Source organism: Ricinus communis, unplaced genomic scaffold, assembly GCF_019578655.1.
Source record: "Ricinus communis isolate WT05 ecotype wild-type unplaced genomic scaffold, ASM1957865v1 Ctg27, whole genome shotgun sequence".
Lineage (NCBI taxonomy): Eukaryota > Viridiplantae > Streptophyta > Magnoliopsida > Malpighiales > Euphorbiaceae > Ricinus > Ricinus communis.
In genome coordinates, this window is record NW_025963461.1 from 3,214 (window position 1) to 26,864 (window position 23,651).

At 38.9% G+C, this 23,651-nt stretch overlaps 1 protein-coding gene across 1 annotated transcript; it reads left to right on the forward strand.

Annotated features, from left to right (window-relative positions):
- Positions 1-15,532: 15,532 nt before the first annotated feature.
- LOC125368982 lies at positions 15,533-16,548 on the forward strand. Its single transcript, XM_048370374.1, has 2 exons — positions 15,533-15,601; positions 16,153-16,548. Exons 1-2 carry the CDS (start codon positions 15,533-15,535, stop codon positions 16,546-16,548), a joined length of 465 nt encoding a protein of 154 aa, XP_048226331.1.
- The last annotated feature ends 7,103 nt before the right edge of the window (positions 16,549-23,651 follow it).

Below are 23,651 nucleotides of genomic sequence, written 5' to 3' on the forward strand. Positions count from 1 at the left end.
CAGGCGATGTTGTACTCCAATTGACAGAATGAGCTGAATCGAACATGGCTGTATTCTTGCCCATGTTAGCAAACACGAGCCCTGTTCTGTCCCGTGTTAACAAACACGGGCCGTGCTATAGGGCGTGGTACCCTCAAAAAACATGCTACTTGAAAGTGCTTAAGCTACACAGATAGGAATTTCTACACGGGCTCCAACACGGGCCATATTGACTTCCCAAAAGTCAACCCAATGTTAAAAAGCATCTGATTCCATCCCTTTTCGCTCGAAATTGATCTAAAATTGCTAAAGCACTGATTATGGACCTATAAAATCTCATAAAACATGAAAGGGCACAAAACACAGGTGATCTTGGAATAAAAACATAGTATATGCTAAGAAAAGTCGCAATAATATGTCAACAAATATGTGTAAAACTATGCATATCAAATCACCTCATACTTAAAGCTTTTGCTTGTCCTCAAGCAATTAACAACTCAGCTTACAAAATCGCAGTCAGCAAATCCTCAAAGTTTATGCCCCCTATGTCCCAATAAATAGCATTCAACACATCACAAAAGAAACTCAATGTAAGTGAAGCTGCAAATTATTAACAGAGAATGTAGATAATATCAATGCATAAATAACTTAACAACAACTCAATAACAAACATCAAATATCAATGCCTCATAGAGTCACTCAAGGGGTAAACTTGTCTACCTTAACAAATACATCCTCAACTATTCCCTTAGGAAATTTCACAGTCCTATCTGCTAACTGTACGCTCATCCTAGTCGATTTTGGCTCACTTAAACCTAACTTTTCAAACAAACTAGTAGGCATTAAATTGATGCTAGCTCCTAAATCAACTAAAGCATCACTAATATGTAAATCACCAATAATATAGGGAACAGTGAAACTCTTTGGATCACTCCACTTTACTGGCAGCTTGTTTTGAAGAATGGCTGAGCAATCCTCATTTAGTGTCACTAATCCCAAGCCCTCCAGCTTCCTTTTATTGCTTAGAATCTTTTTTAGGAATCTCGCATACCTGGACATCTGTAATATAGCCTCAACAAATGGTAGGTTAACCCTCAACTGCTTAAATAAATCCAAAAACTTACCTAATTGTGGATCAACCTTTTTCTGGTTTAACCCGGTAGGATATGGAATTGGCGGCTGGTATTCTCTCACAAGACTCTTCTTCTTGTCCTAGGTTCGTGCAGGCTCTATCACTTTAGGCTCTAGCTCCTTCCTGGCTGGCTCATCCTGCACAACAACATCATCATCAGCCATAGGTAAAGAGCTAGCTAACTGCTTACCTGATTTCAGGGTGACAACCTTGATATGCTCCCTCGGGTTTGATTTTATGGTGCCGGGGAGCGTCCCTGGCTGTCTCTCAGCCAACATCTTAGAAATCTAGCCTATCTGATTCACCAAATTTTGTATGGAGGCCTGTTGATTTCTAAGAGCTGTGTCCATCTGCTGAAATCTGTTCTTTGAAGTGGACACAAACTTCATCATCAACTCCTCTAAATTGAGCTTCTTCTCCTAGTTTTGAGGTAGTTGAGGGAGAACAGTCTGCTATTGGGGTTGCTACCGCTGCAACCGCTGAAATCCTGGTGGACCCTGGATATTATTATTTCGCCACTCAAAGTTGGGATGGTTTTTCCACCCTGGGTTGTATGTGTTGCTGCACGGGTTATTTTGCTGCCTAGGTGCATTTCTCATATAATCAACCTGTTCATGGTCAGCAGAAGAAGAAGATCAAGAAGAAGCAAACATACTTCCCGCATTATAGTTTGCACTGTAGTGCGGGCCACCATAAAACTCGCAGTTAAGCTGTCCTGCTTGGACTAGCATTTAGAGTTGGTCGAACTTCTTGGCTAAAAGCTCCACCTGAGCTGCCAAGGCTGATGTATAATCTACCTAGTTCCCCACTCCTTGCCGTCCTGGCTTACTCCTAGAAGACTGCAACATATATGTATTCATGGCCATCTCCTCAATTAAATGAAGGAGGAAGATAATATAAAGCAGCAAAGAGATAACATGTTCCACACTAGGTGTCATGTGTAAAGTAAGACATGCACTGTCATTATTGATAGTGGTAGTTGTACAAATGTTGCTAGCACTTTGATGGTAGAGGAGTTGGTAGACATTATGATTAATTAAAATTTTTACTTTCTTTCAAGCAAAAATTTCTTATATCTTGTGTTCTTGTTTGAATGCAAAACTTACTTATCAAGGAGTTGGTCTATCCCTACGGCGTACTTGGAATTAGGATTTAAGGGACTTAGTTTTCCTTAGGTTCTAATTCTTGATCATCTTACAATCTAATTAGACAATCCTAGGGTTTGATTTCAAGTTGTTCTTTAGGTTTTCAAGTTAGTGATTCATGGGTTCATAGGGACTAGCATTCGTGGGTTCTATTCTTAGAGGTTCTTTAACACCTAATAACACAGCCCAAATAATATCACTATATGCATCATAAACAACGGAACCCGTGCATTCCCACTTGGATTAATCAAAAGCAACATGATTTCTACTTTACGCATGTGGATTGCGTCTCGTCTTGCTAGATAATCAAGTCACGCCCCAATGCTACTGGTCAAGCTTTTCAATTACTTTTCCATGATTCCTTATGCCAACCCTTGTGTCATCGGAATATTGGGGTGTGCCTTGATTCTTGTCTTTCCCTCTTTCCTCCAGAAGATTTGTCTGTGATAATTTCGAGAATAAAATCAATACTCGATAAACTAATTTTCTTTCCTCACATTCATCCAAGCATTGGATCGATGCCTATAATTATGACTTCTATGCTCTTTCTCTCAATAGTGGTGTTTATGCTCCCTAAATAAAACCAAACCATCATACTAGACAAAGAGGAGTTGATTGATCAACAACTCTCGCAGTCCCAAATTTTCTAATCTAAAATAATAAAAATAAGAGAGAATTTGCATGGGCATACCTAACAATACCCCAGCCCAAATTACATAATTATATGCGTTTCAAACATCAAAACATGCACATTCCTGCTTGGATTAATTGAAAGCAACATGATTTCTCTCTTACGCGTGTGGATTTACATCTCGTCTTGCTAGATAATCAAGTCATAGCCTAATGCTACTAGTCTAGCTTGTCAATTACATTCATGATTCCTTATGGAAATCCTTATGTAATCGCAAGTCCTCGTGCCTAGAAAAACATGGAATGATGGAGATCCCAATGGTGCAAATTTTAAGTCGAAATATTGTGGCGTGTCTAGATTCTCATCGTTCCCTCTTTCCTCTAGAAGATTCGTCTGTGATAATTTGGAGAATGAAATCAATACTCAATAAACTAATTTTCTTTCTTCGCATTCATCCAAGTATTAGATCGGTGCCTATAATTACCACTTCCATGCTTTTTCTCTCAATAGTGGTGTTTATGCTCCCCAAATAAGACCAAACCATCATACTAGACAAAGAGGAGTTGACTGGTCAACAACTCTCGTAGTCCCAAATTTTCTTATTTAGAATAATAAAAATAAGGGAGAATTTGCATGGGCATACCTAACAACACCCAGCCCAAATTACATAATTATATGCGTCCCGAACATCAAAACACGCACATTCTTGCTTGGATTAATTGAAAGCAACATGATTTCTCTCTTACGCGTGTAGATTTATGTCTTGTCTTGCTAGATAATCAAGTCACAGCCTAATGCTACTAGTCCAGCTTGTCAATTACATTCCCATGATTCCTTATGGCAATCCTTATGTCATTGCAAGTCCTCGTGCCTAGAAAAACATGGAATGATGGAGATAATGGTGCAAATTCTAAATCGGAATATTGTGGCATGCCTAGATTCTCATTGTTCCCTCTTTCGTCTAGAAGATTCGTCTGTGATAATTTGGAGAATGAAATCAATACTCGATCAACTAATTTTCTTTCTTCGCATTCGTCGAAGCATTTGATTGGTGCCTATAATTGCCGCTTCCATGTGCTTTCTCTCAATATTGGTGTTTATGCTCCCCAAATAAAACCAAACCATCATACTAGATGAATAGCAGTTGACTATCAACAACTCTTGTAATCCCAAATTTTCTGAGCCAGAATAACAAAAATCAGGAAAAATTTGCATGGGCATACCTAATTAACCTGAGCCAATTTACATAATTATAACTTGTGAAAATGTTTTTACCAATTCAATCTTGTGAAAACTTGTTTTACTTGAAATTACAGATGATAATGCAAATCGTTGCTAATTTCATAGAAAATAAATTGATTTGCTGACTATATTACTTTTGTTGCTAAATATGTAAATTCTTATAATTTATTTTACATGAAATTATCGGTAAATTATCAAACCATTGCTAAATTCTTATAAAAAATTAATTTACTGACTATTTTATTTTTATCGTTAAATATGTAAATTTGTACAATTTTCTACATGAATTAGTAATAATTTTTCAAACCGTCACTAATTTCAAAATTTTGTCGTTTTAATTATATTAACCTTGTTCCTCAAATAACCATAACTCCCCTTCCTTCCTTAGTTTCCTCATCTTCCTCCCTCTCTCACTTAGAGACAATGCACTCTTCCTGCATCCCCCTCTCTCGCACCTCTAACCGGCATGGCCTGTCATGCCCCACCATTGCCTATCTCACCTCTCATAGTTGGTGTAGGTTAGTTAATTTTCTTGAAATATTTTTCATAATTTTTTTTGTTTTATACGGAAAGCTACTTTAAATATAAATGAAACTTGATGCTTTCGTTTAATTTCTTAAAAACTAAAATTAATTTGGTTATTGTTGATCTTGAATGTAACAATTTAGGAGAGAACGATGAAAGAGAAGGATGGTAGAGATGGTTAACTTCGAGCAATAAATTCCTCAAATCTTATTTATTTATTTATTATTATTATTATTATTATTATCACTATTAGTAAGGAGGCAAGAAATATAAATTGGGCTCTTCTTTTTTTTTTTTTAATAGTTGTGTTAACGAATCTTTAGAAACTGATGATATGGCAAGTAACTTGCCACCTTATTTAATTTTTTTTTATTAATCTGTTGAGACCGTTTTTTTGGTTGATCATTTTTAACTCCTAGATTGAATTGGATGATCGGTGAAACTTAATTACTTATGTTGGTAGGCGGGTTTTGTATTATTAATGATTGGTTTACCAAATACCAACCCTATCAATAGGCAAATTAATATCTTTTTAGTTGTTTTTAATTTTAATATTGTCACTAAATGCATAAGCATGTTATTTAGTGATTGGTGTAAATAAGTAATTTTATTTATTGCCTTTCATTTTTTTAAGTATGTGTTCTTTATTCTTCTAGGTTCTGATGCTTGTTGTATACCCTTAACCACGTCAATTGATATTTTTTCACGAAAAGCAAACATGAGATAACAAATCCAGTCTTTCATTAAGATTTCGAATAGCTATCCCGAATTCAAGTTGATTATGTTTCGCCCCTTCCTCGGAGAAAGACGATCAAACAATTCCCAATCATGGTCCTTGCGGATCGGATCTAAACAAAAAGAAACTCCAGATATTTTATATCTTTTTCTTTGAATGAGATCTCAATTCCAGCGACGGTTTCATTAGATATCTTACACTAGAATCCCTCTTTTTTCCGATCCAGTTCCTCTACCACCGCGAACCCCAGTTAGATTCAGACATGATACACTTTTTAGTTATTGGGAGAACACTGTCTTGTTGTTTTCTCTTTTTTCTTTTCTAGACTTCAAAGAACAAATATAAGTTTTCTTATTTGTATCATTTATCGCCTTATGCTTTCAATTATTTAATGCATTTACCATGCGGAACCTGGGTCTACAATGCATTGCCATTTGAAATCAAGATATTGGGATTAGACTTGCCAATCGATTCATAACCTTTCGAACATATATTTTCATTTTTTTATATTGGATTTTCCGTTATTTAAATCGCGTGTTAAATATAAATGAGAGAGTTTAAGAGCAATCTTTCTAAAATAGTTTAAGGTCATTATAAATATTCTAAAAGAAACATAAAAATCCAATCTTACTATCAAGACCAATATTATAGTCATTTTGCAGATTTTGCCTTTTAAGAATTTCATAATAATTTTAAATAGCTAAAAATTATAAATAAGCCCTTGATTTCTACCTAAAATGTACCAGCTAATATTGAAAGTGTCTCACCCAAATTGAAAAAAATAAAACTAATTTGAGTATAGTGTAATTTTAATTAAATCGAATATATATATATATATATATATATATATATATATATATATATATGTATGTATATAGTAGATCTTGTATTCTTGTTTGGATTTATGTGTTTTTAATCGTCTAATTTTGTAAGTATATGTTATTTTAAATATTTATGATGTTAATAAGTAATTATTGTTGTAATTCTGTTGGTTATGCCTAATTATTTTTAAAGTAGGAAATGGACTCGTTTTACGAGTGTATATTACTTTTATAGGAGAAATTCTATCGAAATTTCGGTAGATTTTTAGGAAAAACAATTAAGGGTTGCAATGAATACATATAAAATTTAGTGTGAGATGTAATGTAATGTACACAGGAAAAAAACATGAATTTTGATTGGTAATGGATGCACATTAGGCTTAATGCTGATGGCAAGATTAGCCATGAATTTACCTCCGTGGTATGTATGAAAGAGGCGTACATTTTCTTATATGTAATTATTCATGGGCCAACTAATTCTAAAAACCAGATAAATGTTTTTATTGCAACCTGAATTGGAATATTTGGCAATGCCTTTATTCACATTGTTCCCTTTCTCTTATAAAAGATTCGTTTGTAATCATTTAAAGAATGGTATCAATACTCGATCAACTGATTTTCTTTCTTCTCATTTATCAAGCATTATATCGGTTTCTATGATAGTCGCTTCCACACGCTTTAACTCAACAATCCTATTTATGCTCGCCAAATAAAACCAAATAATCATACAAGACATAGATTAGAAAGAGACCAACAAAAGAAATGAACACTAAGAAAATAGATAGGATTTTAGATTCGATAAGAAAAGAAATTACAAGTTCTTTATTCTTTTGGAAGAACCCATAACTTAATTCTCTACAAGGTAGAAAACTAAAACAATATGCTCACTAGCCTCAAATTTTTTGTTGCATGCAGTTCTCATAGTGCAAAAGCCCTCATTCCATAAGTAGAGAAAACTAGAAGCTAAATATGAATAAATAAATAAAGAAAGATGAATAAATAAAGTCAAATCAAAACCAGAGAGGAGTTGAGTGGCCAACAACTCTCGTAGTCTCAAATTTTATGAGCCAGCTTAATGAAAATAAACCAAAATTCATTTGGGCCTACCTAATTACACTCCGACCCAAATTGCATCATTGTATGTGTCCAAAGATCAAAATATTTGCATACCCACTTGTATTAATTGAAAGGAAGAAAGAAAATTAGTTGATCATGTATTGATATCATTCTCAGAATGATCACAGACAAATCTTTTAGTGGAAAGAGGAAACGATGAGAAACAAGGCACTCCCAAATATTCCAATTTAGAATTTGCACCATTGGCATCTCCATCCTTCCTTGTTCCTCTAAGGAAAAAAATGAGAACATAGGTAGGATTTTATATTTGATCGAAAAAGAAATCACAAGTTCTTTATTCTCTTTCATGGCTAACTGTAGGATCAAATCAAATTGATTTAAACTCAAGGGTAGAGAAAGAATACAAAAGAAAGGAAGGACATGAGCAATAAGACTAGGTTCGCTAGTGCAAGTCTTTATAAGTCCATAAAAGTCTTGAAATAACCCATAACTTATTTCTCCACAAGGTAGAAAACTAAAATAATATACTCACTATACTCAAATATTCGTATGCATGCAGTTTTCATTGTGAAAAAGCCCTCACTCCACAAGAAGAAGAAACTAGAAGCTAAATATGAATAAATAAATTTAGTAAGATAAATAAACTAAAGTCAAATCAAGAACTGGAAAGGAGTTGACTAGTCAACAATTCTCGTAGTCTCAAGTTTTATGAGCCAACTTAATAAAATAGGAGAAATTCCTATGGGCCTACCTAATAATACTCTGGCTAGAATTACATCGTTATATGCATCCCAAATAAATGCATTCCTGCTTCGATTAATCAAAAGGAACATGATTTCTCTGTGACGCGCTTGTATTTGTGTTTCATTCTGCTTGATCATCAAGTCGCGCTCCAATGCCACCAGTGAAGCTTGTCAATTATGTTCCCATGATTTCTAAACGAAAATAAGGAGAAATTCACGTGGGCGTACCTAATAACACTCCGACCAAATTCTCTTTATTATATGCTCGCTTATGTTAATCGAAAGCAGCATGATTTCTCCCTTACGTGAGTAGATTTGCATCTGGTGTTGCTTGATCATCAAGTCACGCCTTAATGCCACTAGTCAAGCTTGTCAATTGCGCTCCCATAATTTCATAATGAAAACAAGGTGAAATTTGCATGTGCGTACTAAATAATACTCCGGCCTTAAACTTATCGCTCATGTCCTTCCTTTCTTTTGTATTCTTTGTCTACACTTGTATTTAAGGAACAAAGAACTTGTGACTTTATTTAGGGACTGTAAACACGAGTATTGAGTGAAAGCACGTGGAAGCGGCAATCATAGGCATTGCTCTAAGGCTTAGACGAATGCGAAGAAAGAAAATTAGTTGATTGAGTATTGATATCATTCTTCGAATGTTCTCGGACGAATCTTTTGAAGGAAAGAGGGAATGCTGAGAATCGAGTCTTGCTCAAATATTCTAATTCAGGACTAGTACAATTGGGATCTCCATCGTTCCTTGTTGCTTGAGACACGATGACTTTTGATGACATAAGGATTGGCGTAAGGAATCATGGAAACTCAATTGATAAGCTTGATTGCTAGCATTGGAGCTTAGCTGGATGATTAAGCAAGACGAGATGTAAATCCACGCGCGTAAGGGATAAATCATGTTGTTTTTTATTCATCCAAGTGTAATACAAGTGGCAATGCAAGCATTTTGATGTTTGAGATGCATATAATGAAGTAGTTTGGGTTGGAGTATTATTAGTTAGGCCCACACGAATTTCCCCTCTTTTTGTTAAGCTGGCTCATAAAATTTAGGACTACAAGAGTTGTTGACTAGTCAACTACTCTCTAATTGATACAAACATGGCTAACTTATGCCAAATCCATATTCAATGTTGATGTGTTCAACAAGAATTGTTCACCTAATCAAGCAGAGAAAACTTTAAACTCCCAACAAGACCCTTAAATAACTTGTACTTAAGAACCTTAATTATAAGAAATTAAAGGCTGTCTAACATAAACCAAAGTTTAGATTAAACTAAGTTTGTAAAATACCAAGCCTTCATTTGATAAATTCACTAAGTTCGAAAACAACAAAAGAAGAGAATTAACTTCAAAATAATCAATATTCAATAACTCCCTTTACATAGAAATTCGTACTAGCCTATATAGGCCTTAAATAAACCTAATTCTATAATAATAAGGAAGCAAATAACAATAAGACTAGGAATAGAACTCCTACACTAAAAGGATAACTTAAAACAATACTTCTAACTATTAAAAGACCTCTCTAAATGAACAAAAACTCCTAAAATCCGTCCAATCCAAGCCTATATAATAAACATGAAAATTGGGCTTAAGCAACATGTAACACCCTTAGTTGTAATAATAATAATCCTATATATATATATATATTAAAAAAAAAAAAACTCTCTTTTTCTCCTCCCTCTCTCTCTTTCCTTCCTCCCTCTTCCTCTCCCCTTCCCCCCCATTTTCTTCTCTTCCTTGGCACTCTTCCCATTGCCAGTGCCTTCCTCCCTTCCCGCTCTGCAGCTCCCCTTCCCTTTCCTCCTTTAGTGGCGTTGTCAAGAGCAGGGAGGCTGCCTCGCCCCTCTTGGGCGTATTTTGGCGATCGGCATCGAAGCAGTTCCTCACCCGAAACCGGAAGCAACCCTCCTCCGTCGGAAAATCCTTGCCGGCCTTGAAAGTGTCGCGTGAGCAGCGACTTTCCGGCCCCGATCCGCGCCTTGGGGCCACTTTCCGGCCAAAACTCTTGTACTTGGACTCCCGCAACTTGAGCTTTGCGTGGCGCTTCGGTTGAATTGAAACCTTTGTGGCGGGGCTTAGGACCGGTGTTTTCGGGCCTTGAAATATTTTAATTTTTAACTCGGTATAATTTTATTAGACTCGAAAATTTTGTTATAATATTAGAAAGTTATTGTGGCTATTAATTGCTTATGTTGGGTAGTTTAAAAATAAATCAAATTAAATTGTTTGGGTTGTGGTGTTTTGGAGTCGGAAAATATTAGTGCAGTTCTTGTGGCGTACATTATTAAATTCCGGCATATCGATATGTTTTGCGAGGTCTGGACCCGTTTACGGGGGTAAATATCCGAAATTTAGGGGAGGTTCTGTCAAATTTTGAGAATCCTCGAGTCCAATTTAATTCTAGGCGGTCGACCTTAGGGTCTAAGTTTAGGAAAAATTTCGAATGTCTATTAATTGTATGTCTTTTGTTATTAGATAATTCAGCCTTCCTTGACTCCACAGGCGTAGGAGGCGGAGATGCGAAACGCATTAGATCGATGAGTTAAAGTCATTTAATCATTGCACTATAGCTAAGTCCGATTTAATATGCTATTTTGAAAGTTCATGCATAATATGATTATTAGTATCGCAAAATAAATGATTTCACTTGATTATTAATATTTGAAATAATATAAATATTATTATTAGTATGTTATAATAAGATAAACGTTATTATTTTTCCCTCACAAATTTCACTTTGTTTTACATTAAATCTTTAATCTTTATTTCGATATGTGTTGGTTGAGTTCATCATATAATAATATTTATTATATGTGATGATTGCGAATTGGAAATGTGGCTTGTAGAACATGCTTTGATGGGTTACATCGGGACCGCGTGCACACCGGTAATGATCATGGATATAAGGTTATTATGAATTTATGCGCCTGATCGAGCTTGCTCTCCGGGGCTGAGTTAAGGTCCCTGATCGAGCAATGCTCTCGGGCGGCTTATTTGGAATTCAAGTGTTGAGTTTGGAGGTAAGGACCTGATCGAGCTTGCTCTCGACTGTTGGATTAAGAGAGCCGAAAGGCTACTAGAATTTGGGGTTTAGGGTTCTACTGAGCCACTCGTCCCGAAAGAAAAGAAACAAAGATATTTTTCATTTATTTATTTATTTCATTATGGTATGATGACATCATGATTTCATTTATGTTCAAGGTTTGATATATGGACTCGAATAATTAATATTTCCTGTGAAGGCGCAATAGTCTCTAGATTATTTGATTTTATCTCACTCTCAGGGTAGCGATCTCGGTTGTAATTTTTTCAGGTGATAGTTAAAGACCTTCGCCATTACATTCGGCGGTCAGACTTCTTCTTCTTGGACTTTTGTAATTATCTTGTACTTATATACTTGTCATTTTTACTCTAGAGTATCCGCAGTAGGAAATTTTAAAATTTATATAACTATTCTGACTCTTGTTGGTAGTATGATGATGTATTATGCAAGACAATTATGACTACTTTATATTTGGTTAATTGTATATATGGATTTGCGGGTTGGTAAGGCTTACTACGGGTTTCGGTGGCCTTAAGCCTACCCATTCCTAAATCTTGGTCACGGGCCCCAAGGAGGGTCGTGACAAAGTTGGTATCAGAGCTTAGGTTTAGTTTTTCCTTCGACCTAGGTTAGCTTTCTAAACTACTGCGGAAACTAGGATAAATTGAGTATATCCTTGCATGTTTCGTTGATTCTAGTATCTGCGCTATCGTTAGAGTCCCATTGGGTTAATAGCTTGTTGTTCATTTTCGGCTCTTGCCAATCTGAGAACCGGCATTGCCATTTGACATCGGCCCAAGAAGGCGAAGATGAGTTTTACCGCTCGGACGGCTCCTCCGGACCCAACCCATGGTACCAGAAGGCGAGGTAGGCCTCGAGCAGCTGCCCAACCAGATCAGGGCGAGGCTCGGGAGGTACATGGTGTTGGTGAAATCACAGTGGAGGCTTTTGTGTCCGATTATGGTACGGGATGCGAGGGCCTTAGGCGTTGCTAACCTTTCGGCGAGTGCTTTCGAGGGAGTCTGAGGCCGGTGCTCTTGGGTCCGTATTAGGAATCCGGACGATGTCCCTATGTCTTGAGTATACCAAGTTAAGACCTGTGGAGTTTGATGGGACAGTTGGAGACCCTCTGGACTTTTTGGATGAGGTTGAAAAGAGGCGTCCGATTTGCAATTACGTGGGAGGACCATCGAGATGGCCGGGTTTTCCTTGAAAGGAATAGCATCCCAGTGGTTCGGAGATTATATCCGCCCCTTTCTAGATGGGTTGTCGTGGAGGCAATTCGGAGGCAGTTGAAGAGTACTTCATCCCTTTCGATTGTAAGGCGGGAGTACAGGGAGAGGTTTGAAAGGTTAGTCAAGGGAGAATCATCTATGGCTGAGTACACCAGGCAATTTGTTCGGTGAGTAGGTATGCACCATATCTTTGTGGGGGGACCGAGGAGCGGAAGAACGGCAAAGAATACATTTCGAGGCTCGGCCTAGAGTTTGTTTCCTTGGTTCAATCTAGGAGGCGAGCTTCCTAGAAGTTCTTGACATGGCGAGGCGGGATGGAGATGACGCCTTCACGAGGATTTAGTCAAGGACCAACGATTGTAGGAAGAAGAAAATCGAGGTTGAGGGTCGCTATCCGGTCATGACTGTCGTGCAAATACTATGGTAGTGGAAGTTACTCTGGCGGTGCAGGCCAGTGGACAGACGAGAGGTCACCATGTCCAAAGAAAGGGTAGGCATAATCGGAGGAGTAATCGAGTATTTCGACTGGTCGGGGCTTGATGGTAGTGGGAGTTCGAGGCTGGCGGCACTAGTTTTGGGGCCGGCCTTATCGGATGTGGCAGTCACATCGGGGACCGTGCCTAACGTCCAGTGGAGCCTGTTTAGGTGTGGTGAGATGGGACATATGGCTCGAGAGTGTCCTCGCTATTTGATCCGACCGAACTTTGCCAAGGCTCGTCGCGCTAGTGCGACCAGCCGACTTTTCCCGCAACCCCGAACATTTTCAAGATGGATCTCGGTTTGTTGGCCGGGGCCGTAGTTTTGGAGGTAGATCTTGAGGCGGTGCAGGGCCGAGGTTCAAGGTCGAGCTGAGTCTCAGCGGTCGGTAGGGGCAAGCTAGAGTGTTTACCCTTACTCCTCAAGATCGCGAGCCTCAAATCTTTGTGGTGTCGGTACTATTCTTGTTTGTCATTCCGAGGCTAGAGTTTTGTTAGACCACGGGGCTACCCATTCTTCGTATCGCCTAGTTTTGCCTTAAGATTGGATGTCCGGCCGTTAGGCTTCAGTCCGATGTCGGTCTCGCCATTAAGTGAGGCCTTAGAGGCGATGTCGTGTGTCCGTGTAATGTCGGTGTCCGCTTGAGGTCGAGATTTGGTTCTTGACCTAATTCTTTTAGATGTGATGGATTTTGATGTGATTTTGGGAATGGATTGGTTAGCTTTGCATTTCGCCATGTTGGATTGCTTGGGAGAAACAAGTGACTTTTCGAATTCACGGAGACTCGAGTTCTATTTTAAAGGTGAGCGGATACCTTCTCCCACGAATCTCGTGTCGGCGATTACAGTAGGCGGATGCTTGGCGGGATGTCGAGGATATGTGGCTTTGGTTAGGGATACCTCTGCAGGAAAGGTTACGTCGAAGGCGTTCGGTGGTTCGAGTTTCCTAATGTGTTTCCGGAAGAACTACGGATTGCGCCCAGTAGAGAGATAGAATTCTTTATCGACGTGATACCGGGTACAACACATCTATCTCTTTGCCAGCCCTGTCGAATATCGCCGGCAGGTTAAGAGAGCTAAAGGCGTTGCAAGACCTCCTAGATAAGGGTTTCATTAGACCTATACGTCTCCTTGGGGTGCTCCTGTTACATTCGTAAAGAAGAAGGATGGCACCTTGCGTCTTTGCATCGATTAAACTAAATAAGGAGACGATTCGTAACCGATCTCAAGCTTCCCTCGCATCGATGACCTATTCGGTCAGCCCGAGGGCTGTGTATTTCTCCAAGATTGATTTGCGATCGGGGTATCACGATTGAGGATCCGTGGTGAAGACGTGCCAAAGACGGCGTTCGGGGACGCGTTATGGGCATTATGAGTTTCCGGTGATGTCGTTTGGACTCACTAATGCCCTACGGCTTTTATGGATTTGATGAATCGAGTATTCAAGGAATTTCGGATCGTTTTGTCATCGTATTCATTGATGATATCTTGGTTTATTCCAAAAGCGAAGAGGGCGTGGCACTTGAGGATAGTACTTGGGACTTTGAGGGAGCATCAATTGTACGCTAAGTTCTCCAAGTGCGAGTTCACGGTTGGAAAGCGTTGCTTTCCGGGGCACATAGTGTCTAAAGAGGGTATTCAAGTGGACCCTAAGAAAGTGGAGGCAATGGTGATTGGCGAGGCCAACCCGATTAGGCGAAGTGCGTAGCTTTCTAGGGTTGGCGGGCTACTGTCGATTTGTGCAAGACTTTTCGAGGATAGCGGTGCCTTTGACTAAGTTGACTCGGAAAATGTCAGTTTCGGTGGGTGGCGTGTGAGAGAAGCTTTCAAAAGTTGAAGGTGTTTGACTTGACTCCGGTGTTGACCTTACCTTCCGGGGTGGTGGATTCACGGTGTATGCGACGATTCTAGAGTGGGTTTGGGTTGTGTTCCGATGCAAAATGGAAAGGTAATAGCTTGTCGTCTAGGCAATTGAAGAAGCATGAACAAAATTACCCGACCCACGATTTGGAGATGGCGGCACTAATTTTGCATTAAAGATTTGGAGGCACTATCTCATGGAGAGACGTGCGAGATTTATCTGGATCATAAAAGCTTAAAGTATATTTTTCAACGGAAGGATTTGAACTCGAGGCGGAGAAGGTGGTTAGAGCTTCCGAAGGACTATGATTGTAATATTCTCTACCACGGGTAATGTCACGAATGTTGTGGGCTGATGCTTTGAGGCGGGAAGTTTGGTAGGTAGTCTTGCTCATGTCGATTGTAGAAGAGACCATTTGGTTGAAGGGTTGCATGTTGTATGATCAAGGGTTTTAGGTGGAAATATTAGAATCGGGTGTGTTGTTAGCACATTTCGAGGTTAGGTCTGTGCTTGTCGGCGAATCGGGATGGCTCGAATCGGGACCCACAGGTTGTAGAAAATCTTGGAAGATGTGCGGCAGGGTCGAGCTAATAACTTTGTTATAAATGATGATGGCACCCTCATGATGGGCTCTAGGCTGTGTTCCGATGTGGATAATCTCGGAAGGAGATTTTAGAAGAAGCTCCTTGTACAACTTACAGGCGTGCATCAAGACTCCACAAAGATGTACCATGATTTGAAAGGAAATTATTGGTGGAGCGGGATGAAGAGAGATGTAGCGAGTTTGTCTCCAAATGTCCGACATGTCGTGAGTTAAATTAGAGCATCGAGCCGTCGGTTTACTCACCGCTTCCTAGCTACAGTGGAAATGGGAAAGGATTACTATGGATTTTGTATCGGGTTTACCCAAGAACCTGCTGGTTATGACTCCATCCGGGTAATTGTGGATCGATTGACTAAGTCGGTAGCATTTTCTTAGGTAAAGACTACCTACTCTGTAGCTAAGTATGCAAGAGTGTATCCGGAAAGGATTGTCAGTCTTCACGGCATCCGGTTTCCATAGTGTCGGCGGGGGCGTAATTTACTTCAAGGTTTTGGAAAAAGTTACAAGAGGAACTTGGTACCAGTTGGACTTGATCGCCTTCCATCCTCGACGGACGGACAATCGGAAAGGACTATTCGGACCTTAGAGGATATGCTTGGATGTGCGTGATAGACTTTGGTGGTCAATGGGATTGGTATCTGCGTATCATGCAAGTATCAAAATGGCACCTTCGAGGGCCTTGTATGGTCGGAAGTGTAGATCCCCCGTATGTTGGGAAGAAGTTGGTGAGCGGAAGTTAGCGGGATCGGAATTGGTTGAGATCACTTGAGAAAAGATTAGGTTATTCATGCGGCGAAAGACTGACTTTTAGTAGGCAGAAAAGTTATGCGGATCCAAAGCGGAAGCATGTGGAATTCAGTGTTGGGGAATATGTATTCTTGAAGGTGTCTCCTATGCGTGGTGTATTGCGGTTTGGCAAGAAGGGCAAATTGGCACCTCGTTATGTGGGACCCTTTGAGATTATTGGCAGAATTGGAGATGTGGCATACAAACTAGACTTGCCACCGAACTTCTCGCACGTGCATCCGGTATTCCACATATCGATGTTAAGAAAGTATATTTCAGACCCTTCGTATGTGTTACAACCACAAAATGTGGAAGTTGGTGAAGATTTGACTTACGAGGAGCAGCCAGTCAGGATCGTGGATACTCAAGTTCGCCAGCTGCGCTCTAAAATTATTTCGATGGTCAAAGTTTTGTGGCGGAATCATTTGTATGAAGAGTGCACACAGAAACCGGCGGAAATGAGAAGCCTCTACCCTCATTTATTTCAATCCTAAGTGGGCCATGGTTTAAAATTCGAGATCGAATTTTTCTTCTAAGGGGGGTAGAATGTAACACCCTTAGTTGTAATAATAATAATCCTATATATATATATATATATATTAAAAAAAAAAACTCTCTTTTCTCCTCCCTCTCTCTCTTTCCTTCCTCCCTCTTCCTCTCCCCTTCCCCCATTTTCTTCTCTTCATTGTACACTCTTCACTTGCTTTGTCCTTGGCCTTCCCTCCCTTCCCGTAGCTCTGCGAGCTCCCTTCCCTTTCCTCCTTTCCGTCAGCGTTGTCAAGAGCAGAGGGGCTGCTCGCCGTTCGCCCTCTTCTTGGCGTGTTTCGGCGATCGGCATCAGCAGGTTCCTCACCCCCAAAAACCGGAAGCAACCTCCTCAGGTCGGAAAATCCTTGCCGGCGGCCTTGGAAAGTGTCGCGTGACGTGACTTTCGGCCGAATCCGCCGCCTTAGGCCACTTTCGGCCAAAACTCTTGTACTTAGGACTCCCGCAACTTGAGCTTTGCGTGGCGCTTCCGGTTGGTCAACATTGGCGGGGCCGAAACCCAGGACCGGTGTTTCGGGCCTTGAAATATTTTAATTTTTAACTCGGTATAATTTTATTAGACTCGAAAATTTTGTTATAATATTAGAAAGTTATTGTGGCTATTAATTGCTTGTGTTGGGTAGTTTAAAAATAAATCAAATTAAATTGTTTGGGTTGTGGTGTTTTGGAGTCGGAAAATATTAGTGCGATTCTTGTGGCGGCTCCTGTTATTAAATTCCGGCATATCGATATGTTTTTTGCCGGAGTCCTGGTTCACGGGGGTAAATATCCGAAATTTAGGGAGGTTCATCAAATTTCGTGAGAATCCTCGAGTCCAATTTAATTCTAGGCGGTCGACCTTAGGGTCTAAGTTTAGGAAAAATTTTCGAATGTCTATTAATTGTATGTCTTTTGTTATTAGATAATTCAGCCTTCACTTGACTCCACCCGAGGCGTAGGAGGAGCTGAACGCATTAGATCGATGAGTTAAAGTCATTTAATCATTGCATATTGCTAAGTCGATTTAATATGCTATTTTGAAAGTTCATGCATAATATGATTATTAGTATCGCAAAATAAATGATTTCACTTGATTATTAATATTTGAAATAATATAAATATTATTATTAGTATGTTATAATAAGATAAACATTATTATTTTCCCTCACAAATTTCACATTGTTTTACCTTAAATCTTTAATCTTTATTTCGATATGTGTTGGTTGAGTTCATCGGATAATAATATTTATTATATGTGATGATTGCGAATTGGAAATGTGGCTTGTAGAACATGCCTTTGATGGGTTATCGGGACGCGTCTTGCCGGTAATGATCATGGATATAAGGTTATTATGAATTTATGCCTTTGATCGAGCTTGCTCTGGGCCGAGTTCGATTGATTCTTGGAGTTAAGGTCCCTGATCGAGCAATGCTCTCTGGTAGCTTATTTGGAATTCAAGTGTTGATTTGGAGTAAGGACCACGGTCGAGCTTGCTCTGGGCGCCAGACTGTTGGATTAAGAGAAATGAAAGGCTACTAGAATTTGGGGTTTAGGGTTCTACCGAGCCACTCGTCCCGAAAAGAAAAGAAACAAAGATATTTTTCATTTATTTATTTATTTATTTATTTCATTATGGTATGATGACATCATGATTTCTGTTTATGTTCAAGGTTTGATATATGGACTCGAATAATTAATATTTCCTGTGAAGACTGCAATAGTCTCTAGATTATTTGATTTTATCTCACTCTCGAGACTGACAGTCTCAGTTGTAATTTTTTTTCAGGTGATAGTTAAAGACCTTCGCCATCGTACATTCGACAGTCCGACTTCTTCTTCTTCGGACTTTTGTAATTATCTTGTACTTATATACTTGTCATTTTTACTCTAGAGTATCCGCAGTAGGAAATTTTAAAATTTATATAACTATTCTGACTCTTGTTGGTAGTATGATGATGTATTATGCAAGACAATTATGACTACTTTATATTTGGTTAATTGTATATATGGATTTGCGGGTTGGTAAGGCTTACTACGGGTTTCGGTGGCCTTAAGCCTACCCATTCCCTAGTGCCGGTCACGGGCCCCCAAGGTGGGTCGTGACACAACATGTGATATGCGGCCCATTTTATAGTATTGGACTCCAAATAGCTTGACTTGATTATCTTGGGCTCATCTTGTCTTGGTCATGCCTCAATATGTTGGATTGAGTTTATAAGAGTATCTTAAGGCCCATTGTTTTGATTAATCACAATCTCACTTGGACTTTGAATCGAACTAGGACTCCTAGTTGGATTAGGATTCCTAGTGGAAATAGGATTCCTTTTGTAGCTTGAACTCCTAATATCATCAGGACTCCTTGCTGGATTAGGATTCCTAGTCGAATTAGGACTGCTTGTTGAAACAGGATTCCTTGTTGGTGTAGAATTCCTTGTGCTACATAGGTTCTGATCACTCGTACTACAAAAATCCCATGGAACCAAATACTTGAGAGTAGTGAGCATATTATTTGAGTTTTCTACTTACAAAAAATTAAGATATGGGTTCTTTTAAGAACTTTGTGGACTTATAAAGACTCATTCTAGCGAATGTAGACTTATCGCTTACGTCCTTCCTTTCTTTTGTGTTCTTTACAGACCTTTGTGTTTAAGTTAATTCGATTTGATCCTTTCGCTTAGCCCTATGGAAAAGAATAAAGAACTTGTGATTTCTTTCCTTATCAAATCTAAAATCCCACCTATGTTCTCATTTTGTTTGTTTCTTTTGTTCCACTAAATCTAATCTCTGTCTAGTTTGATGTTTTGGTTTTATTTAGGGAGCATAAATACGAGTGTTGATTGAAAGCGCATGGAAGCGGCAATCATAAGCATCAATACAGTGCTTGGAATTAGGGCGTGACTTGATGATCTAGCAGGATGAGATATCCACACGCATAAGAGAGAAATCATGTTGCTTTCGATTAATCTAAGGGGAATGCATAAATTTTGATGTTTGCGACGCATATAATTATGTCATTTGGGCCGGGGTATTACTAGGTATGCCCACACTAGTCTTTATAAGTCCGCAAAGGCTTGAAAGAACCTATAACTTAGTTCTCCCCAAGGTAAGACACTAAAATAATATGCTTAATAACTTCAAATATTTGGTTGCATGCGGTTTTCATAGTGCAAAAGCCCTCATCCATAAGAAGAAAAAATTAGAAGCTAAATATGAATAAACTAAAGTTAAATCAAGAATTAAAGAGTAGTTGACTAGCCAAAAAATTTCATAGTCTCAAGTTTTATGAGCCAGCTTAATAAAAACAATAGAAAATCCCTATAGGTCTACGTAATAACACTCTTGGCCAAATTACATAATTATATGTGTCCCAAACATCAAAATGTGCACACTCTCGCTTGGATTACTCGAAATAAACATGATTTCTCCATCACACGCTTGGATTTGAATCTTGTCCTGCTTGATCATCAAGTCATGCTCCAATGCCACTATTGAAGCTTGTCAATTATGTTCCCATGATTCCTTAATTGAAATAAAGGGAATTTCGCATGAGTGTATCTAATCTCACTCTGGTCCTATTTACTTCATTATATGCCTCTTAAACATCAAAACATCTGCATTCTCGCTTGTATTAATCGAAAGAAGCATGATTTCTCCTTTATGAATGTGGATTTGCATGTCATGCTACTTGATCATCAAGTCACGCCTACCGGTCAAACTTGTCAATTGCATTCCCATGATTCCTAAACAATCAAGCATGAGGAGACGTAAATCCTTGCGCGTAAGGGAGAAATCATGTTGTTTTCAATTAATCCAAGCGTAGGTAGGCCCATGCTAATCTTCCCTTATTTTTATTAAGTTGGCTCATGAAACTTGGGATCATGAGAGTTGTTGCCTAGTCAACTACTCTATGGTTCTTGATTTGACTTTAGTTTATTCATCTTTTTTTATTGATTTATTCAAATTTATCTTTTAGTTTCTTTTTCTTATGGAATGAGGGCTTCAAAATATAAAAATTGCATGCTAATTGGGGCAAGTTAGTTTATTATTTCAATATAATAACTTGCGGGAAATCAAGTTATCGGTTCTTTCAAGAACTTTGCAAACTTATCAAGCAGCAACACGAGCATTTTGATGTTTCGGCCGCATATAATGAAAAAATTTGGGTCAGAATATTATTAGTTAGGTGCAAACAAATTCTCCCTTGTTTGTGTTAAGCTGACTCATAAAATTTCAGACTACAAGAGTTGTTCTCTATTATCCCGCAAGATGGTCGGCAAATAGAATCCAATATCAAGAACCTTCCTAGCAATGTGGTTAGCTGCTTGATGACCTCTTGTTGGTCTCTCATGGCAATGCCTAAAAATCTAGAGGATCTCCTCCCCATACACGCATCGCCGAATCACCTAGTCTGCACAAACTCAAAATAGAAAAGGGTCTTCCCAAATGTAGTACTTCAAATCAGAAAAGAATTTCTTCTTTCGTTGAAATGTCATACCCTTTGGTAAGACCTTTGCAATCAAGTAATTTACAAAATTGGAAAGCCAAGGGACATCTGAAGATACCTGAATAGAGCACAAGTACTCATCCGGAAAACTATCATCAATAGCCCTCTCATCAAGTGCATCTAGGCTCGGGTTCTCCAATCTCGAAAGGTGATCTGCGACCAAGTTCTCCGCACCCTTCTTATCCTTGATCTCAATGTCAAATTCCTACAAAAGCAAAATCCAACAAATGAGTCTCGCCTGAGCATCATGCTTTGCAAACAAGTACCTTAATGCCGAATGATCCGTGTAGACCACGGTATTGGATAGCACCAAGTATGAGTGAAACTTGTCGAAAGCGTATACCACAACAAGCAACTCCTTCTGAGTAGTGGTATAGTGCTCCTAGGTATCTATCAATGTCTTACTAGCATAATAAATTGGTTGGAAGTTATTGTCAATCCTCTATCCTAAAACAGCTCTAACTGCAAAATCACTAGCATAACATATTAGCTCAAAAAGTAGCCCCCAATTAGGTGAAACCATAATAAGGGTTGTAGTTAGCTTCTCTTTAAGTAACTCAAAGCCTGCAAACAATCATCAGAAAATATAAATGGAACATCTTTTACAAGCAATTGAGTCAAAGGTCTACCAATCTTAGAAAAGTCCTTAATGAACCTTCTATAAAAACCTGTATGACCAAGGAAACTCCTAACAGCCTTAACCGAGCTAGGGGGTGGTAACTTAGCAATGGTCTCTACCTTAGCTTTATCTACCTCCATCCCTACATGTGAAACCTTATGCCCTAGCACAATACCCTCTCTCACCATAAAATGACACTTTTCCCAATTCAGCACAAGGTTAGTTTCTACACAGCGCGCAAGCATATGCTCTAAGTTAAGCAAACAATGGGAGAAAGAGTTAACAAATACCAAAAATCATCCATGAACACCTCCATGGACTCTTGAATCATGTCATGGAAGATCGCCATCATACACCTCTAGAAAGTAGCAGGTGCATTGCACAAATTGAATGGCATCCTCCTGTAAGCGAACGTACCATAGGGGCAAGTGAAGGTGGTTTTCTCTTGGTCCTTAGGTGTACTAGAGATCTGAAAATAACATGAAAGACCGTCAAGAAAGCAATAAAACATATGCCCTGATAAGTGCTCTAACATCTGCTCAATAAAAGGAAGGGGAAAATGATCTTTCCCGAGTTGCATCATTGAGCCCTTTATAATCAATGCAAACTCGGAAATGAGTTACCATCTTAGTCGGTATCTGTTCATCCTTCTCATTCTTGACCACTGATGGGCTAATTGTGTTAGCTACAATCTAAGGTAATGAACCTATCGATGCAGTCTAGCACTTATGGCGAGTATCAAGGTCGTATTCCTCGGGAAAGTAAAAGCCTAGAGTTACTCCTTTGTTCTTTGTTATATTAACCTAAAATGAATGATGAATAATTTCTAAACTAACTAATAGCTACTAGCTAAGTTCTAAGGGAGATGCAGGAATGAATGGATAAATGAAATAACCAAGACAAGAAAGCAAACCCAAAGGGAACATAAACTAGCTGGCAATGAAATAAAAGATAAAGGATTAATGAGTCTAATTATGCTACCCGTGGACGAATTCTTAACTGAATTCGCTTTCTCTCTTGAGATAACCGAATTCCTAAACCTAATAACCTAAAGTTGGAATCTCTTCCTAACGATTGATTCATTTCAGCACGGCCGTGGTCAAAGCCGATCGACGACGGCCGTGGTCAAGGTCAGATCGTCAAGATGGCCGAGTCCAGCCGGCCAAACCGTGGATCTCACCAAGTAGGTTTTCACTATGGTCGTGCCCCCGCCCGTGCTGGCCACCACAGACCGTGCTGGAGGCCGTGGTGGCTATGAAAACCGTGCCTAAAGTGCTAATTTCAAGGATCAAAAGCCAATGGTTGGTCACGGCCAGAGTCCAGGCCATGGTGATAAGCACGGCCTTGACCTAGGCCGTGCTCAATGTATGCACTGCGGGCTCTTGTTCGATCTTGATGAATTCTCATTCGTTTCCAAACGTATTAATCTATAATTGCTTAAACACCAATGACGGTCCTATAAATGTTCCTGAAATGCAAAAGAACACAAAATACGGGTGATCTGGGAATAAAAATGCAATAATTGCTAAGAACATACGGAATAATATGCAAGCAAATATGTGTAAAACTATGTACATCAAATTACCCTACACTTAAAGCTATTTCCTGTCCTCAAGCACTTAATAACTCACCTCATAAAACTGCAGTTAGCAATTCCTTACTGTTTATGCCCCTAGTCCACAACATATAGTATTTGACACATCTCAAAGGATACTCAATCATAAATCAAATTGCAAATCATTAACAAAGAATGGAAATAATATTAATCCATGAATAACTTAAATGACAACTCAATACAAAACATCACGAACCAGTGCCTCATCGGGATCACTCAAGTGTATATTAGGTGAATAACAAATCCCTCAAAGCAAATGCACAAAACTCGCTCACCATTGGCTTGCTTAGAAATCATATCTTCGCTACTATGAATAAGTAAATACCAAAATCA

Coding starts and splice junctions, on each gene's coding strand:
- LOC125368982 (XM_048370374.1), top strand. CDS start 15,533: ATGGGAAAGGATTACTATGGATTTTGTATCGGGTTTACCCAAGAACCT. Junction 15,602..16,152: donor CTGGTTATGACTCCATCCGG/GTAATTGTGGAT, acceptor GTATTCTTGAAG/GTGTCTCCTATGCGTGGTGT.